At 39.6% G+C, this 19,508-nt stretch overlaps 2 protein-coding genes across 9 annotated transcripts in view; both read right to left on the minus strand.

Moving 5' to 3' along the window:
- On the minus strand, positions 1–9,532 carry ABHD10 (abhydrolase domain containing 10, depalmitoylase). Its single transcript, XM_075034093.1, has 5 exons — positions 9,374–9,532; positions 5,512–5,695; positions 4,594–4,705; positions 3,525–3,662; positions 1–2,439 (listed from the first exon to the last, which is right to left on the minus strand). The coding sequence occupies exons 1-5, from the start codon at positions 9,453–9,455 to the stop codon at positions 2,098–2,100; spliced, it is 858 nt and encodes a 285-aa protein (XP_074890194.1). The 5' UTR covers positions 9,456–9,532; the 3' UTR covers positions 1–2,097.
- Positions 9,533–11,474: 1,942 nt separating this feature from the next.
- The window catches only part of PHLDB2 (pleckstrin homology like domain family B member 2), a 112,673-nt gene continuing 104,639 nt past the window's right edge, over positions 11,475–19,508 (minus strand). For all 8 annotated transcript variants that reach the window (XM_075034095.1, XM_075034101.1, XM_075034097.1 and 5 more), the window contains 3 exons: positions 17,385–17,604; positions 14,160–14,245; positions 11,475–13,440 (listed from right to left, as the gene is read on the minus strand). In XM_075034095.1, the coding sequence (XP_074890196.1) occupies positions 13,300–13,440; positions 14,160–14,245; positions 17,385–17,604 (447 nt within the window). In that variant the 3' untranslated portion in view covers positions 11,475–13,299. The remainder of the gene's footprint in view (positions 13,441–14,159; positions 14,246–17,384; positions 17,605–19,508) is intronic.

A 19,508-nucleotide genomic window follows, 5' to 3' on the forward strand; every position in this document is an offset into this window, starting at 1 on the left:
ATGAAGCTTTGAATGAATACAATGCAATTCTTTCAAGAGAAATACACAGCTACAGTTTACACAGACAGATAAAGACTTTCCCTGTCTGAAGTACTACAGTTAAATTCTTTATAGGTATAACTCCCAATTCAAAAAAATAGCTCAAAACTTTTCAGTTACTGAAGTAACTTTAACATGTGTAAACAAAAAGTAGATCTATCACAACTGGTAACTTTGCACCTTAATTAAAACTAACTATTTTGGAATTATTGCCATCCACTTTTTTCAAATTTTTCTTCCAATTAAGCAATCTAAGAGATGTACAAAAGTGGATTAAAAACTGTCACAGGTAAGCTAAGAGCAGAAAGTTTTCAAGTAACTTAAAGACACAGTCAAATCACAATTAAAACTCACAAAATCTATTTTTCAGATTTTATCAGATGAAAGTCACATAAATACGTACAAAGATGACAACTGTTTAACAAAACATAAACATGGCTCAAGTAAAAAACACATTGAAGAGGTTTTAAAGCTTAAGAAAGTAGTGAATTGCATATTCATATAGACAGAAAAAAAATCCACTCCAGAAACAGAAATCCTTGGAAACAATTTTTATTTCATGGAATGTTGTAATTTCTCAAACAAGTATCCCAAGCTAGATTGAATTGGGGAATTTGTACACTTGAATTAGAACATTTGCATCTAAACTAGAGCCATCTTTTTTACTCTTATAGCAGAATTGCAGCTTCTTGCGTTTTGCAGTATTGAAGCCTAAATAAAACCACACTACAGGAACTCATCTGAAATTTAGGGTTTTTTTGTTTTGTTGTTGGTTCTAGTTTATTTTAGTTGTGTGGGAGTTTTTTTAATTAAAAACCACTACCTCAGCAAAGCTCCATACAACACACTTCTACTGACAATCCTAACTCTGAAAATTACAAACTCTCTAGAAATACCTTACCCCCAGGAGCTTTAGTCTTTTAAGGTAGCAGTAGCGATGTCATTTACAACTTAAAATAATAAAGCCAGAAACTACCATATACTTCTGACTGATGTTTCATATTAAGGCCAGCCTGAACTAATTCCAGCCTCTCGCCTAAGTTCCTCTCTCTCTCTCAAATATATGACGGCACCATATTTTGGACATTTGCAATTAAATCCATTTACTATTAAATTCTATGGATTTACATTACAAGAATTATCAAGTTTCATTTACAGTTTTCAGGCTTGCACTCATGCACCTCAAATTCCAAACTCTGGAAGGCACTGTTCCTAGTAATCCACAGTTCTCAAGTCATAGAAAAGAGGCAGTGATGCTCTATGGTACTGTACTCCCCACTTCAAGGAAGTTACTATAAAAGAGTCACTGTATTGATCCAGTTTCCGTTTACACCAAGATTATATATTGTTCCCTTAACAGTAGGCCCACAAATTAACTATTACAAAAAGACAGCCTGGAGAAGAGGACATAAACCCTAACGATAAGCATAGATAAGAGGTCTATCTGCACTTTGAGGCCCTGCGTTCTTAGAAGTTAACTTCTTCCTTATGTAGTACCCCAAGCACACCATCAGGGTGTGCCTTCCGCTTTTCAATTTTAACAGTACTTACGAACAATATAATAATTTATCTGAAATCTGTTTATTATGCTTCATGTTATTCACTATTTCTAATAACAATAACTTCAGTAAACAAGTTTTATTTTGCCTTGCACAGATGGTTTCAGACAAAAGATACAAGAATGTTACAGGAAAAGGACAATACTGAAAAGGTGTCAAAGACATGGAAAATTAAAAGTTTTACTGTACAGGCCAATAGTAACAAAAATGAATCAACATTTCAGTACCAAAGTGTAGGAAGTTTGCAAAAGAAGGTTTAAGTGGTGAAGGAGAGGTTCTGAACACAACAGCAGCACTCCTTCACATTTTGGACTGTCTGTGCAAATGCAGCATTAATAAAATACCTGTATTTACGAAACAGAGGTAAGGAAACAGCAGATAAAGCTCAGTTCCTACTGTGATAGTCACAGGCTTCGTATCATCTTGTTAAGAACAGGGTTTCTGCTACTCATGGAAAAGAGTCAGGTATAGAGTTCATGCACTTATGCTACTCTGTGGCTTATATTAGTGTTGCCAGCTTGTCAATTAAATCATCAACAGTATTCACAAGAAGTTTTGTATCCTCCTTCTCACTCATCCGATGTTGGCCAATTTTGCGGAGGATAACATCCACATCTTTGCTCAAAACACGATCAGCAACTTGCATAGAGATCTGCCAAGGAACATCACCATCCTTCATGCCATGAATAAGTCGTATGGGACACGTTATAGGAATAGGACTATTTAGCACACAGTGATTTTCTGCTTCTCTGATAAAGTCATATGTCAAGGAGTAATATCCTTCCTCATTATGCTTTGTTGGAAACTTCCATTCACCTTTTTCTTCTATTTCTTTTTGTGCCTATAAAAAAGAAAGCAAAGAATAGACAAGACAGATGTTACACGATCTTTAGAGCACCTCAGCTTATTTCTGTGCTAAATGCAGTAAAACTTTCCCAGGTGTAAAATTTCACTTTGTTCATTTTTATTAGCAGAGAAGGTATATTCCTGTTCGCCTTCCAGCATCTGAGAAGACAAACCCCCTATCATGTTACAAAAGCTACTCTGTACATCTTTCCTGCAAATTAATCTAGTTAGGATTCACCGGTGACATTTTCTCAGCCAGAATCTATCAGAAAGAAAAAGATGTATAGCCACTGTGAACAGTAAGCCTCTTCGGCTTCAATCAGTTCACTGAACCTCAAACAAGGAGAATCCTAGGAAAAAGGAATTTTCCAGTGATGGGTCTTTTCAGTTCTTGCCACAATAGCTGTGTCTAAATACTGTATTTCCAGAATCTTACCTTAGTCGTAAAGTAGAAAAACTGACACTATGAAGTGCCTCAGAAAAAAAAAAAAAAAAAAAATCAGGAAAATAATTTAATTATTCTATAGTATGAGTTATTTATTGCCATATTTGTCACATAATAACACCTGGTTTACTTTCCTGAAGACTGGATGTTATCATAATCAAGGAAGCAACTTAGAGACATCCCACTACCTAAATCTTATAGTCTTTACAAACACACTAATCTGAAGAATTCCCTTTCTAGACACACAACCTGTGTCAGACTCATCTTATCCAATGTCATCTCAATTACTTTAGCAGCTACTTCTCTGTCCTTGAAAGCACAAGGATTCAATCTGGATGCAAATGTATTATATTCAACACTGAAATCCAACAGACTGCTGAACTACAGGGACCTGACTTCACACCCTATATGCCACAGTAATAATATAAACACAATCTAGGTAGTCCTCACACTAGCTTCATACTAGAAGCACAGTATTTTTCAGACTTCTAAATTAATGTAAATTTTCAGCTTACCTCCACCACAAACACAGAAAACTTACCAGAAGACTTGCAGGAAAAGTAGTTTGAACAATAGAATTTCTTAAATGATTGATAGATTTTTAGATTGCACAAAAGCCAACCGTCAACATTTACCTCAATGGGAAGCTTCTTGAAAGTTGTTACCAGATGGTCTGCTGCTACAGCTACTCCAACTAGAGCAGCTACTTTATCTGGGCGTGCTATTGCAGCATGAAGCATCAACCATCCACCCAAGCTGGAGCCCACCAGAATCTGAAAAAGAGAGAAAATAAGATATTATTTTACAGGAAACAGCTAATAATTTTTTTCTTCTTCTACAAAGTATCAGTTTTCATTTTTTTTAACTACTTAAACCTTGGGCATAATCCTGCTGTCCTTACCCAGGCAGAACTGCTGTCACCTCCAGTGGAAATTTTGCCTGAGTAAGCACCATAGGATCTGGTATTTTATTATTCTTTTTGTTTGGCATGGCTGGTTATTGCTGTCTGAGACTGAAACACTGTAAACAAAATGAGAGTTGAAACAATTCAGTATCACATGCATACTTTATGTTTCCTTCTCAAAATAAATGCACATGGTAAAGGCTCAGTGCAGTGAAAGAGGTCAACACAAGGAATTCATAATACAAAATTGTCTTAAACACAATACTAGGTATTTCCAGGTTGCAGGAGATTTTGTTTCTCACAGTCATTTCTAAAGTAATGGAAGAAGTCAAATGCTGCTTCTGCCGATTTTTTTTTTTTTAGCTATTTTGTCATATAGAGTATCTTAACTTGTAACATTCCTACAAATCCTTTAATTAATGCATCAGCATGGGACAGTGACACACTTTTCCATTAAGAGGGCTGCGCCGCACTGGAACATCTCCCTGTCTCCTGTCAGGTGGAACCTCCACCATCAGGCTTTCTCAGACTCCCTAGGATGACAGCCCTGCTCTAAGCAGGAGGCTCTAGTAAACGACCTCCAGGAGGTCCTGCCAACCCATCTTTCCATGATTATGTGATCTACCTTGCTTGCAAAAGAGTTCTGATGAATATGACCTCTCAAATGATTCAGCCTGAAAGCAAGCAGGTGTCAGCTGTTAAATGGAAGCTACTATCGACCAGACCTATTATGGCATTTTTTTGATTAATGTTCTACCTTGAGGACAAAAAGCATTCTATATTTAAAAATAAAATATAACCTGTGGTCCATCTGTAAGTTCATCCAGTATAGACAGAACATCTTTTCTCCACTTCCCAATTGTACACTCCTCAAATTTACCATCTGAACTTCCACATCCTGTATAATCAAATCTGAAAAAGGAATCATCAAAATGAAAGTCATAGTACTGTCCACAGCAACATAGAAGCTAACTAAACAGTACCATTTAATCAAATTAAATGGGGGACAAGATACTGCACTGAATATTTTCTTACTTGGTCCCACATATCACTAGCACCAGAAATCACACGAAAAGAGGTTTAAACACAACATATGCAACTAAGTGATGCAGCATTCTGTTATCATTTGACATAACAATATCCACATTTACCAGTATATTTCCCAGACAAAGAATTTCCCTTACAAACAAAAAAACCCAAATACTTCAGTTTTAAAGGTATTTTTAAAATGTATAAATACTCTTTCAAATGCTATACCCAAATACGAAGACTTAGGAAACTCAGCATTCAACCTAGTCTATCAAAGGAGAGTATCACCAAGCACGTACATGTTCTTCTAAAACCAGAAGATACTGGATAATTTAGTAAGATTTGGCAGTTAAGAAGCATGCTTATAGTGACAACGTAAAAAATTAGAACTCCAGGTTCTTTCTTTTTCATTTTGGTGCCTATAGCCTTAACATAGCACATAGCACTGGCTAGACTACAGAAATTTATCAGAGAATTTTCTGAATTACTTTCAGAATACATTCTCCTGATTTACCTCAGTCTCACTACAGACAGAAAACCTACATTTGAAATGGAAGACAGACACTTCTTAGCTTGCGTACAGCATGCATTCCAATCCAAATGTCAAAGTTTACATATTTTTGTTAAAACCCCTGCCCCCAACACAGGATACTAGTTTCATTTTCTCAAGAACAATGCTCTGCATGTACCTGATGAAGGCATGACCTAGAGACTTGCAGAAATCTTCAAGGGCAGTTGCTTTCTGACCATTCATATTTGAATTAAAGCCTGGAAGGAAAATAACACCTGGATTCCTGCCTTTTAGTTTATGATAAGCAAGATTTGGTCGATCTGGTCGAGTAAGAAAGCTGACTGAAGATTTCAGCCTGCAAACTAATAAAAAGAGCTATTTAGTACAATCATCATGATAACCTTGGCAGAAATACTAATATTTTATAAAACTAGGATTCAGGAAATACAGGCATATTATGTGAAAATAAGATACTCTGGCTCAAGAGAAAAGTATCTCCTCTATTCCTTAATGACTAACTAATATTGATCAACCTCAAAGGGAAAGCTGATTGTGATTCATTCTCAAATCATGAAATGCCAACCATGTAAGGAATTCACTCAACAATTAGCAAAGTGGTTGACTGAAGCCAAATGCTAAGATTTCCTGTACTTCATTTGTCCTCAGGTTTTATACCATCTTGAATATATTTATTCATTTCACATGAAATGGTAAGATTTTTCATCTGCTTAGTTTAACTTTTTATTTTTCCTTTTTGTTTTTTCCAAACTGAATTAAAAAAAAAAAATAATTCTGGGACTGAAGTACTCTGTGCAATGGTAAGTTTACAAGTACATGAGGTGACAAATTTTTGATGAAAATTAAAACTGAAGGACAAAACAACATCTTCACCAAAACTCCAGATCCATAAGATCTATGAAGGAGATATACAATGGGGAAGTTCAAAAGTGGGAATTAGGAAAGAATCTTGTGTCTAACTTTTTCGACATGATGAACACAAACCAGCATTGGCATTGTTTAAAACCAAATTAAATAACACCTAGCCTTTTTCATCATATCATCAGTAGCGATTTCTGCTTAAGTTAAAGATTACTGCCAGGGACACTGAAAAAGAGGGTCATTTTAAAACTATGCCATCTTAACATCAATCTTCTTCTCAGATATGAAGCACAGAAGGTTAAAAAAAACCCAAAAAACAAAATAAAGCTACATTTTCTGTAAATACAGAGCAATACATTAGAAATATCCCATAAGAAACAGAGTTGACCATTGCAGAGGTATGATTTTCTTATGCATCTCCAGAAAAGGCACAGATACCCATTACATGGTTTGGTGTATTCTCACTGGAGAGGTTACATTATTCCAGTACTCAGATTGTTCTATGTTTATCCAGAATGAAATAGCACTTTGCAAACCTAAATATTTTGCAAATATTTAAAAATGAAAGATCCTTTAGTGCAACTTCTGTCAAAGTGATCTGCAACGTATTACATGAGTGAGAAGTTTTCCTATCAGCATAAACTTAAAATTATTTTGTTTTGTTTTAGTTCAAGATAACAAACCAGACACATTTGGAAAGCAAACACTAGGGCGGACTCTGTTATTCACATTAATAACCATCAGAAAGGTGAGTTGGTTTCAAACAAGGAAAAAAAGATTAACAAAGGAAATGCTAACTAATGAGTAACTATGCTCAATCTCAACAGCTGCTATAGTATTCAATCTAAGTTTAGCAGTCAGTTGTACCTCTGCTGTGGGTGGGGGCAAGTGATTTGTAGAGAGGTGTTATGGAGACTTAATGCACTCTATTATCCCACTCAGCACGATAATTTTTGTTAAACTGAAAGCTTGGTCGAGACTTCTAAGGCTTTGATACTCTTAATTCTTAGATTAGAAGAAGACTGGTTTTTCAATACTGTCAATAAATAGGGGGCTACAAAAACTATGCAACCGCAAATACATCAGGGCTTCCTAGTGGTACAACAGCTGGATAAATACTGCAAAAACAGGGACAGCCATGACAGCATCACACCACTTAACTGTTCCACAGCTTTGAGTTCTGTTTTCTCACTATCGGAGAAATAACATTCAAGGGGTTTTGGGAGTTTTGTTTGTTGTTAAATTTGCATGTGCATTAGTAAATGTGGATGCATAGAAGATGCAGGATGCAGCTAGTATCCAGCGCTTTCCTATAGTCTAACAGAAATTATACCATTTAAACTATAGATTAAAAACATTAAATCTTTCCTGAAACAATGCAATGATTCCTTATCCTATTGATGCACCAATTATTATAAAGGGTATAAATGCCACATCAAAGGTATATTTACTCAAGATGCATCCATGCTACGGCTTTTGGTTTGTGTCTCTATCAGTAAGCCAGTCACTTCTTCACCTGCCACTAACAGAGGACATACACCAAGAAGTACTAAACTTGATAGAAAAAGGAGTATTTTTTTCCCCCTTAAGCCCTGGTAACCATCTCTGAAGTCACCGGTTTTCCATCCTGCAGCACTCTGGAGGTATGCTCAAACTGATTCAACACATTTGGGCAGGGTTTAAACTGCAGCTACAAGACACAACTGCTAAGCTATTCCAAAAACTGGTATTCTGCTTTTCACAAGTTACTCTAAGCGCATCAGCAGCAATCCTAACCTGAATAATGCAAAACCCTAAAGCAACTACCCCAGCCAATCCAAAAGCAAGGCTCACTGGAGTCATGCTCTCAGACTTCCCTTTAGACAAACAAAAACATCAACAACTGAGCAGCTATCCAGTAATTTCTCCTCCTGATTTCAGTGAAAGACCTTAGTGAGAGCAGGGAAGCACATCTCAAAGGTGCAAGGTGGTACTTAATATTTACAAAAGCAAGTTACAGACAGAAGGAGCTAGCTACAGGAAGACCACAGGACCCCTGCGCGATGCTATGGAATTCTCTTCATATCAGAATCACTGTGCAATTTTAATTGTGTTATGACCAACAGACACTGTGATCGAGACCAGTGCTACATGCAAAGCCAAAGAAATCCTCCAAATAACCTTGGGAATGGTCCAGCACTGTGACCTACCCACTGCCAGTAGCAGCAGCAGATTAACACAGCTCTGGTAGATAACAGATACAACATTGTCCACACCTTGTTTCATGCAGTCACCTACACTACAGCAGTAAGGCGGCCACCAGTTCTGCCAGCAGGAACTGCTGCTTAGCCCGGTCTCAGAGCACCTAATGGCACACTCATGAACCAGCTATTCTGATCACACTATCACTCTGAACACACAGAAAGAAAGAACATCAACAAAACCGCACTGCATTCGTGTCTTCATGCAGATATGACACGTGCACCCTTAGTGGCAAGTAAGTTTTACTCACTCCTACATCGGGCAAACTCAGACGAGGTTCACTACCTCATCAAGAAGAGCAGCCACCTCTCAAAATTCAAGGCAATGAATAAACTCAAGAAGTCAGACGACCGCTGCACCCGGAGCGGCAAGGAGGGGCACTACGCGTTTGGGCAGGGGCTCATCTCCCTCAGAAGTGACCGCCAGCCAAGCTCTCCAGGTGCCTGGTGAAGCCTCCCACGCAGGCGTGTTCCACCCCCAAGCAAGCGATCTGTCCCACTTACTTCCAGCTCCCCGGAGAGCCGCGGCGGCAGGAGGAGCTCACAGCTAACTCGACACCCCCGGGAAAGCAGCCGCTCTGCGGGGACGCGCAGCTTTGCGCGGCACCTGCCCCCCCCCCCCCGACCACCGGCCCCGGCCCGGCCCCGCAGGCTCGGCAAGGCCTCTCACAGACCCCGTCCCCCCCCCGCGCCGGGTACACGGCCCGGCCGTCCCCGACCCAGACGGCGCTGAAGGGGAGGAGGGGGCCGTCACCTCCTGCTGCTCCCCCTCCGCGCTCTGCCGAGAGCAAACGCACCTCCCCACGGACACTACACACGGCAGATACACGCGCCACCGACACGCACCCTTCCCCCCCGGGCTCCCAGGCCGGCGGCGGAGGAGGAGCGCCGGAGTGACAGCAGAAGGGGCCCTTCCCTTACCCGGGAGCCCCAGGGCCGCCCTGAGCGGCGACAGCAGTATCACTACGGCCGAGGCACGACGCAGCGCGCCCGCCGCCGCCATGCCCACTGCCTCACGCCGCGGACCCCCCCCCCCCTTCGCGGCCGGCGGCGGGGAAGGCGCTTACGGCGCAGGCGCCACCTGCGGCGCCGGGGCCACCGCGCATGCGCCGCACGGCCTCCCACCTTCCCGGGCTGGCGCGGGGCGGGGGTAGGGGCGCGCATGCGCCTTGGCGTGGGCGGGAGGGTGAGGGCTGCGGGCCAGCTTTGATGGGTGTATTAATGCCCTATGTTTGTGAGGTAAAGAAACCAGGATCCGTCAATAAAAACACTTAATGTGTATTTCCCTAAGCGCGTGTGTATTGTGGACCCTCCTTGAAGGCCTCTCTGTACCGGACAAGGCTGGTAAGACCCACTCTGGAAACCCCCGTACTTCAGGTTGCCTAGATATATTAGGCTATAGACCGTTACGAAATGTACGTTTTGGTGTATATATGTACAGCGTAATGTGCATAATTACCCAGCCCTTACAGCCAGCCAGAAAGGACACCTCACAACCTATCGTCCCTCCCTCAGTCGCCTCTCCGGCGGCATCCAGGCCTGGCCGTTGCTTGGCCTGCAGGGCGTCTGAGGCAGCTCGCACCTCCTTACCCACCTCTACCGGCCTCAGTTGTATGGGCACGGTAGCCAAAACAAGGTCTTTTACATACAGGCCGTGGCAGCCACCCAGAAAGCAGGAAAATAACGCTAGGAAAGGCCAGTGCCTGCAAAGGTAAGGGTGTTTCCCCAGGCAAGCGCCAGGCCAGCCCCTGTCAGCAGCTCTGGTGAAGGGATGCAGCGGCTGAGGTTTGTAAGACACAGCCTACGTGGCTTGTAATTGCCTGAGATCCTTCAGGGTAAGTGGGTACTTGACTCCCATGGGGGTAAGCTTGGAGGGCTTGCAGACTGATCGTAAAAGATAGCGCCTACCGCTGTACTCGTATGTTTGAGTTATGGCCTAGCTCTGGTGATACTGCTCAGTTTAGGGTTAAACATGGTGCCTGTCTTTCCAGGAGGACCATTACTCAATAGTTTCACTATGTAGGTCTGGTTACTTTGTATAAATGATGCATGCTTTGCTAATACTATGTCCTTGAAGAAGGAACTCAAGAGGGATGAAAAGGAAACATCCTGCTCCGGAAGGCACCCAAAGCCGGATGATTGCCAAAGCAGCATGAACTAGGGGAAAGATAAAGGTGGCAGGGGGAGATCATGACCTCCAACTCAGTTCAAGGCTGGAAAGACTTGACCCACACACCTGCAAGGAGCGTGCTTGCTCATTTACATAACAAGCGAGGCTAATTTAAATATAGCTAATAGTAGATGAGATGGTGACTACCAACCAATGAATGTAAATTTAGGTGGGTTTTAACTAATCATGTAACAGAATAAATACATTGTAGTTCTTTGGTGCGGCGTGCTAGCTTTGTAGAATTACCACCTAGCACCCATCTTTGCACAAACATGAAATAAATACGTAGCTCGGCTCTGTGTATAGAATTGGCTTATTGCACATTGGGTAACGAACCCTGCTTGTGGGACAACACCGCCTTGCTTTGCTTATGTTGTCTTGATCTGCACCACTACAAAACCCACCACACTTTGTGATGACATTAGCAAACTTAGTGAAAAAAACCCATAAAACCGCATGGGCTGCTACAATGAGCTAATGCTTCCTGCAATTCAAGTCATGTCTAAGTCAAATACTGGGAAAACTGGGAAACCCTTAACCTTCAGCCATTTCTGTTTTGCAGTTAAACAAAAAAATTGTCTCTGTCCAAGGCTGGTGATAATTTTTTTAAACAGGGTCATAAAAAATGAGAAAGGTATTATATGATATACATGCAGTAAACAGACCACACTCCTAATTTCACTGCCATCTGAAAGATTATTTTCCATAGCTCTTTTATGAGGAAACACATGGAATGGTTAGATTAAGCACTACTAAGAAATACAAAATTGCTTGCACAACTGTCTATGACTATTTAAAGGACAAGCAGAAATGTCCCAAGTTGAAGCAGCAAATGAATATTTAAAACAAATGTATTTTTAAAAATGTTTATTGAAATGCCTTCATTGCATCATGCAGGATACAAAAATCATTATTAGAAAACCTTTATAACATACTTAGGAGTAAAATCAAGATACATCAGGGAAAAATAATAATTATATAAATCAAAGCAATTTATTTCTGATAGGGTTTTAAATCATTAGATTACAAGCTGTGATCTGCACAGATGATAACAATTATCTTGCAATAACAGTCCCTTTCATGATTCAAGTGGAAACTGATGTTCGTCATGCTAGAGCAACCGTATCACCTGTGTATACCACAAAAAACTCAACCCGTTCATTACAGATACAGCGTTTAAAAAGTATAACAAAAATATTCTGCCAGCATACTTCTATTCTGCTTTCAGTTTTTTATTTGTTCCATCAAAAGCCGTTAACTTTTCATCAAGGAAAAAAAAAAAGGCTAATGTACTTTCTTCTATTACACAAACCACATAGCACATAAGTTTTGATTACTGAAATAGAACCTCTTTAAAGTCATATTATAAGAGACTTTCTTGAAGTTCAGTTCAATTAAATAATTTATGTTTTTGCAATATTAGTCAAGGACTTGGAAGTGATTTTAGAATGGAAGACCACTGCACCCTCAGTATTTTTGTTGTTTTAGCAATCTCAATCTCTGTTTCTTAAAATGTTCAGGTTTTTTTATTCATACACTGCTTAGTGTAAACTCTTGGAACTTGCCTCTCTCTTGTTATTCTATTTGACAGCATAATTCTGTGCAGATAATGCATTTTAAAAAAAACTCTCCAGGGCTGAAAACTTGGCTCCAAAGAATTCAGATAGGTAGAGATTCTGATGCTGGCTTCAAGGGGACCAACATTTGAGAGGTTTCAGTAGAGCATTCACTTGGCACAGAGTCAGGTTAGGACCATGCCAGGACCTTACTACATAAAAGAAAATTGCTGTAGGGTCTAGAATCAGCTCATTCTATTCAACAGGGAAGATTAAAAAAACCCCGCCTTATGAGGAAGTTAATACATGTGTTTCCGTTTCATATCCTTGTGGAGAAATGCATCTTTATAAAGCTATCCTCTTTTTTTGTTGAGCTCCATAGATGCAGACTTTAAACAAACAGTTGGTGTCACTGAGTGTTTGAACACACAGAATATCGTAACAATTTAATTACATTAAAAGTCATGAAGAGTTTTGGCACTGTCCCCTTACAGAAAGTTAGGTGCAACTAACAATATGAAAACATTATGATAAGGGAATCGTATAACTAACTCTTTGGCTCTGTTGTAATACTTAACTACTAAGGCAAGAACTGTGTGTACCTTAGGGTTGCTTTTTTGTTTATATTTTTATAAAATACTTGACTAGAAGTTTTAAAAAGTCACCTAATCATCTATAAATGTCAAATGCTGCATATTAAAATATATGCTTATTACACCTTTTTTGTTCCATTACTAGAATTTTTGCATACTGATGAGAAAACACACATTTGTAAACTGTTCAGTATGAGTTTATGAAGGCATTCTCCATATAAGAGAATTTGTAGAAAATTATCATTGAATCAAGATACTGTAATTAAAATTGCCTGATTATCCATTTTGGAGCACTACGATTCTCTCAACAGCTTTAGCTCTTTCATTCCTATAAAGATCAACTAACACAAGTAACGACACCCCCCGCCCCCCCTTTTCAATGCATTTGTAAACCCCTCTCATTCTGAGGTTTCTGGTGCACATCATAAGGAGGATGTTTCAGAGTATTCACTGGCTTTTCAGATTTCACTACATATGGCTAACTTCATACGTTAACGTTATTGCAGTATGCCCTATTGCCCCCTTTGATTATAACATGAAGTGGGTGTAGCCTTCTGCACCTGTAACAATAACATCCATCCATATCCTCATGGCTTCTGGCGAAGGAGCAACCATATAGTATATCCGGTCATGAGTCTTAACACTGAAAGTGAGCAACGGGTTGGGGCTCTAAAATAAAACAGAAAGAAGGATATCAAAAGAATGAAATCAAAGCCATTTATTGGTACCAGAAGTGAAATTACTTACAGGGAGATTTACAGTAGGGTTAAGGAGAAAGATAAAATGGTGTATCACTGCATCCTACATTGCAGCACTGGAAGCAGAGATGTGTTTAAAGTGTTTGTATCCACCATAAACAGTTCTTACAATGTATTTCCACTAGAATACTACACAGTAGTACAGGGCTCCAACTGTTGTTTCTTGCTCAGAGAACTAAGTCCCCCACTCTGTCCAGTGGTCAAAACCACCTTGGCTTTCACAAACTCACGTGCCAAGGATATGTTCAGTTTGTTCGCAGCTCATTTAAATTACAGGCGAGAGGCAGGGATGCCATGAGCTGCCAGCGCCAGTTAACTCCCTCCCTGTGACAGATGCATAGAGCCATTCCTTGATTTGCCAAAGCCACTGATTTCAGTGGTCTCGCCACTGGACTAATGAATTTCTCGCAGCAAATCCCACTTGGCAGGCAGACACTCTTATCTCTGCTTTCATCAGTATAAAGAAGGGGGGGAGGGCTAATCCCTGATCTGGCTTCATCTTCCTTTTCCTCCACTCCAGGTTTTGTTTGTTGCTTTTTTTTTTTAATAATGTCAGCTCTCTCTTTGACTTTACCATGCTTTGGGTACTGCTACATGATACTCAGTTAAAAAAACAGTAACAGAGTTTACCTTGTATGCATTCTTTAGATGATCATAATAGACTTCTTCAATAGCTTGAAAATATATTACACCTTTTAATTTAGTTTCGTGTTTGTCTAAAATGGAAAAGAGAGAATCACTTGAGAACTGAAACGAACAGTACTTCAAGAAGCAAAAGCTTAATTTGTATTTCCATATATGTTCAGCTGATAAGTAACTGGATTAACACTTCTGCTTGTGAAATCCCACAGAAATCTCCAACCTTTCTTACTAGTTGGTTGGTTTCGTTGAGAGATGCATTTCCTACTTTAATATATTTTCTTTTCCACCTGGTTTCCAAGGAAATAAAGCTTTTACAATTTCCTCATCTATTTGCAAGTCACTCCCTTCACTGAAGTGTCTAAATGTTATGGCTGGTATCAGCCAACAGAAGGACAGAAGTCTCTGAGATACATCCGATCTTCCAATTCCATGAAAGCCAGCCAGACTTCACGTAGCTCGCCAGCCAAGACCTACACTTTGCCTTCAAAGGAAAGCTGTCATGTTAAGCAAATTTGAAATACAATTTGATAGCAAAAGCTTTATGTTAGAACATCATTGCTTGTACTTACTAAAAAAGATGCTTCTTCCCATTTACAATAATCTCCCTCAGTCTCAAGCTAATATTTATTATTCAAGTGTGAGGCTAGCAGATTGTAGGCGAATTTCTATGAGCTCTGACATGGAAGAGTTTACAGGAGATTAAAAGTTCCTGGGCACCAGCTGCAGCATCATAGTTGTCTGTTTGCACTCTCCTACTCTGACACCCACGTTAAAAGCCAGATTAATTAGACGTGGTTTGCCCCTGTTGCGAAAGGTAACTCCCCATTTGCTTCGGAGCGCCCGAGACAAGAACGCCTGAATGGATAGTTACTCCAGGGAGGCTGCTAACAAGGGGTAGGTTGTTACCCAGTGGTACTGTGTTTCTGGTACCAATATCCCACTGCAGCAAAACTGAAAGACAGGGTGGGAGTCTTCGCACCTAAGTTTTGATACCTACAATGGAGACACAGCTGACTTAATCTCCCTTTAAAAGCAATGGAAAGAAGCAGACACTTGCAGAGGGTCAATTTTAAACTATTTTAGATATCATCGAATATTGCCTTCTGTCCCAGCATTAGCTAGTGAATCGTTAGGGCAAGGAGGATAGACTGTGAACTTAACACCTTAACACTCACAACTATAATGTTTAACAAGAAAAAAGGAACAAGGCAGGTAAGCATCTACAGTACCCTCTGTTTTCCTGCAATGGAAGTGGAACTGTTAAATAATCCCAGAGGGTGTTAAGAAGCAGCACAACTGCATGTGACACTGAAGGGCAAACCTCCTTCCACTCCCAGTTCTTTTATATTAGGGGAATATAATGCCCTCTGACCCCAAGTTAGTATCACCTTAACACTGAACAGTCATGCCGAACATCTTTATCAGTCCCATGAGAGATTCTGCTGTCATTTTGAACACTCATGAAACTCAGCTTACATCCTACCGGTAGCTGCAGGCAGTTTTGAAAGCTTCATATGATGGCAAAAAGAAATCCCAGAGACCAAACAATATAGTGTTGGGAATCTCCCTGCCAGCCCCCAGGGGACCAGTAGAAGTACTGAGGTATAAGATTATGACATTATACCACACATTATACTAAGCTAAATGCAATACCATACAAAGTATACTATCTATGCAGTACAAGCAAACAGTGATCCACTCTCCTTTCAAGCCCCAGCTGGGGTCTTGGTTACAAGACCATCTCAGGTACCCACAAGCTCCCAGTCTTTGTGGAGTTCCCTGTGAGCTTCAGGTCAGAAACTGCAGATGCTTCAGCTGCTGCGCCAAATTGTCAGTCTTTAGGGTAAGTTCTTTGTTCAGTACACTTGCAGAACTAAAACAATATACCAGTATATTCACTTAGAGTTCAATTACTCTGAATTTAGAGCATCAATATTTATTTTGGAAGTCTAACTATATATTTAAAGATCTAGATGGGTCCTCACTCATACAAACTATGTTTGTTGGCTGAGTTCTTGAGACATTATGAAAAGTTTTCTTTGGTAATTCAAATTGCATTATGGCAACTGTACTGCACTCAAAACCGAAACTGTTAACTATTAACATAACTACTACTAAAAAAAAGAAAAAAACAGTACCAGATGGGAACACTACTGTATGTTACAGGCCTTGCTAAACAATAAATCAGATGTTAAGAACAAATTAAAAAAAGGTTTGTCACATTCTTCATAGTATTACTGCAAACTAGTAAGAAATACTCAGTGGGTATGTAATGAATGAATGTAATGAATTCAAATATGTGTTTTAAAAAAGATGGACTGAGTAATGCATAACCCTACCATCAATTTTAAGTTCCTTATAAGTTGCTGGAAAGCAGTAATGTCATAAAAGGAAATGGAACTGTTTGGGTGGGTTTTGTACTCGATGTTTTCTTCTGCTTCTTAGCAATGAACATCCTACATATGCCCCTGTCTGGCCTCTCCTAACAATAAATATTCAGAACACAAAGTCATTTTTCTGGATTCTTCTGAAACTTCAAAGTCAAACCATGTGTAGATTTGCACAGCAATCAGAGAGACATATATGTCCTTAAATTCCAAATTCCTGGGCTTACCCCAAGATAACAAATTAACGTAATGTTTATAACAGCTCCAGATATCGTATAACACAACTGAGCGTACAGAAATCTCTGTAGAGTATTGCATGTTGTTCATTTGAAATTCCTTAGACTCTCAAAATACGGCAAACTCAAAAAGTCTACTCCTGTACATTTAATCTCTTGAAAGACTTTTCAGCACATTAAGCAACGGGACTGCAGAAGCATTCCATTTAATTTTCATGGTAAGTATAATAAATTATATTCTTGTATGAAGGGTGCAAGAAATCATTCTGTCATGAGGGGAAGTATATAATAGTTAAAAATAAATTATGTGGAGCCATTATTCTGTGTGCTAGGAACCTGATGATCTTCCATTTTTTCTTCTTGCCTATCCACATCTCTCCCTTTGTCTATAATGCTCGTTTCTGCCTTACCTGGCATTAGGATTGAACACTATAGGGAAGGGATTGCACAAGCTCTAAGTGTGCATGTAAAACACCCGATGAAATGGAAATGTAAGTTTTATTCAGGACTCCCTACATGTTCATGACTCAGCTGAGGTTGATAGGAAAATAGAGGGACAGATGTACCCTAGTAGTGATCCTGCAACCTACCTGCATAATAAGTAAAAGTTCTCTTGTTTCTGTCAAAAACAAACCATCGTTTTTTCCATGTTTTAATTTTTCCTCCCATTTTAATCAGAAAGCCTCGGCAGGTCTTCTCCGTGAGGGAGACATGGTAACAGGTCTCTATGTTGTGACCAGCTGTTTCGATGTGACTTCGTAGGTCAAAGTCTTCCTTTCTAATGGGCAAATAGCGAGTCAAGGGACGGGCCTGCAGAAAAGAAAAGAAAATCATATTATTTTTAACAGAAGTCTTAACTTCTTCACTCTTTCTGCTGCAAGGACATAACAGCAAACTGCCCATAGATTCCAAGAATGAACATAAGAAAAATAAAGAGCTTTTGCTACAGCCCTGATTTTCTTTAAAAAAAAAAATCCTTAAAACTTGTAACTTTACATAGTGTTGGGTAACTTTATAAAAGCCAGATTAGAGCATAGGAGTTTCTTGAAATATTCAGTTGGTAAGCTGGTAAAACAGGGGCCACACCACAGAAAGGTTGTTTTAGAATTGAAACATTAATTAAATGTAAAGGTGTGTTGCTGCTTTAGATGAAGTGTATGAACTTCATTTGCATGATGTTAAGTTAACACTTTATTTCTCTGGGCTAGGTACTCACTACACATATCTCACTCATTAATATTTTACTGCTACAGGTATTTTCATACAAACTATAACATCATAAGAACATGCTATTACAGGAAAAATTAATAATGAGAGTGAACTGTAATCGCTCGTTAGTCTCACAGAGATTGTTGTGAACAAAATAGATTTTTCTTCTGAACAAATTAAGCGTGGTATCTAGTTCGCAGTCCGGAATATGGTATAGAGTGCACCCCTCTGCTAGAGACAGCAAAGCAGCACAGGAAACGGTGCCTCATTCTTGACTGCAGTTCAAGGCTTTGCATCAAGCCTGGATAGCATCATTTGGGAGAACAAGCAGGAGGAGGCAGTGATTTGGGACCTCTGCCAGCTGAGGGAATATGCTTGTTTTCTGTGCCTGAAGAGTCTATGCACAACCACCCTCCATTTTAAACACATAAGACAAGTCTCCCAAGGCTCCCGCTGCAGTCAAGGCAGCCAGAGGCTACATCAGAGGGCGATTCGGAACAGAAGCTGGATTTAGGTGCTTTGAATGACCTGTGAAAGGAGCATCTTCCTCCCCCTCTCCCCCCAACTCCAGAGAAGTCAGTGACCTGGAGAGTCTAATCTGCCCCTGCTCCATGCCTAAAGTTAGCCTGTTAAATCCCACTGTCAGTCACAAATTGAAGGGACTTTTCCTCATGGCATTCTCATGACTCTCATTCCTTCCCCCAGTTTACATTTCTAAGTGTCAGGAGGTGCTGAAAAAAAGTAAAAAAATCGGGTCTTACTGTGCAAAGGAAAGAAAAAAGTTAACAAAAAAATTGTAGTCATTTTTGACACATACGTTTTGTTTTCCGGCCAATTCAGACTTCAGCCCCTCTGCCAAGTCTGCCAATTAGCAGTAACTGATAGGGCATTCTATTACAACACACGCATGCTCCGATTTGGCATAAAGATATAAGCATTGCACCGTTGTTTACATCATACTGGAGTTGTCATTAAAACTTCTTAGAAAAAAGAAGGCGTTCAAGTAAAGTACACATAAAATTTAACATGTGGTAATTGCATTTTATATAAAAACAAAGGAATAGATATATTTAACCAGAAACAACTTAAAGTTCCTCTGGCGTCGTCCTATTGTTCTGATTTAGTGTTATCGATTAGAAAGGCAAGTTATGTAGGAATGTTCATAACAAAATATAATAGTAACTCATAAAACAAAGATTTAGCAAAGGTAGCACATGTAAAAGCAGAAAGATATTAAGATATGATAGGGAATCTTCTGCACTCAGATATATATATATAAAGATGGAGACATTGTCTTGCTATATTATACTAATGATAAAATGACTGCCTAGCCTATTTGCTGTACCATGTAGATCTTATTAGTTATGGTAGAATAAACAAATAGGTAAGACCTTTAAGCCTAAATAAAGCTCAAGATGCCTCTAAATCCTAACACCAAGCAACAAGATGTAGGAGGTAACACTGTTTCAATTAAATAATGTTTCTCATGTTGTATAGTCCCAGTA

Source organism: Buteo buteo, chromosome 8, assembly GCF_964188355.1.
Source record: "Buteo buteo chromosome 8, bButBut1.hap1.1, whole genome shotgun sequence".
NCBI lineage: Eukaryota > Metazoa > Chordata > Aves > Accipitriformes > Accipitridae > Buteo > Buteo buteo.

What these genes read in the sequence shown, in the direction of transcription:
- ABHD10 (XM_075034093.1), bottom strand. Translation starts at nt 9,455, where the DNA reads ATGGCGGCGGCGGGCGCGCTGCGTCGTGCCTCGGCCGTAGTGATACTG. An exon ending in AACTTACAGATGGACCACAG is followed by an intron (nt 3,663 to 4,593) that starts GTTATATTTTAT and finishes TCTCTTTTTCAG; the next exon opens with ATTCTGGTGGGCTCCAGCTT. An exon ending in TCAAGAAGCTTCCCATTGAG is followed by an intron (nt 2,440 to 3,524) that starts GTAAATGTTGAC and finishes TCTTTTTTATAG; the next exon opens with GCACAAAAAGAAATAGAAGA.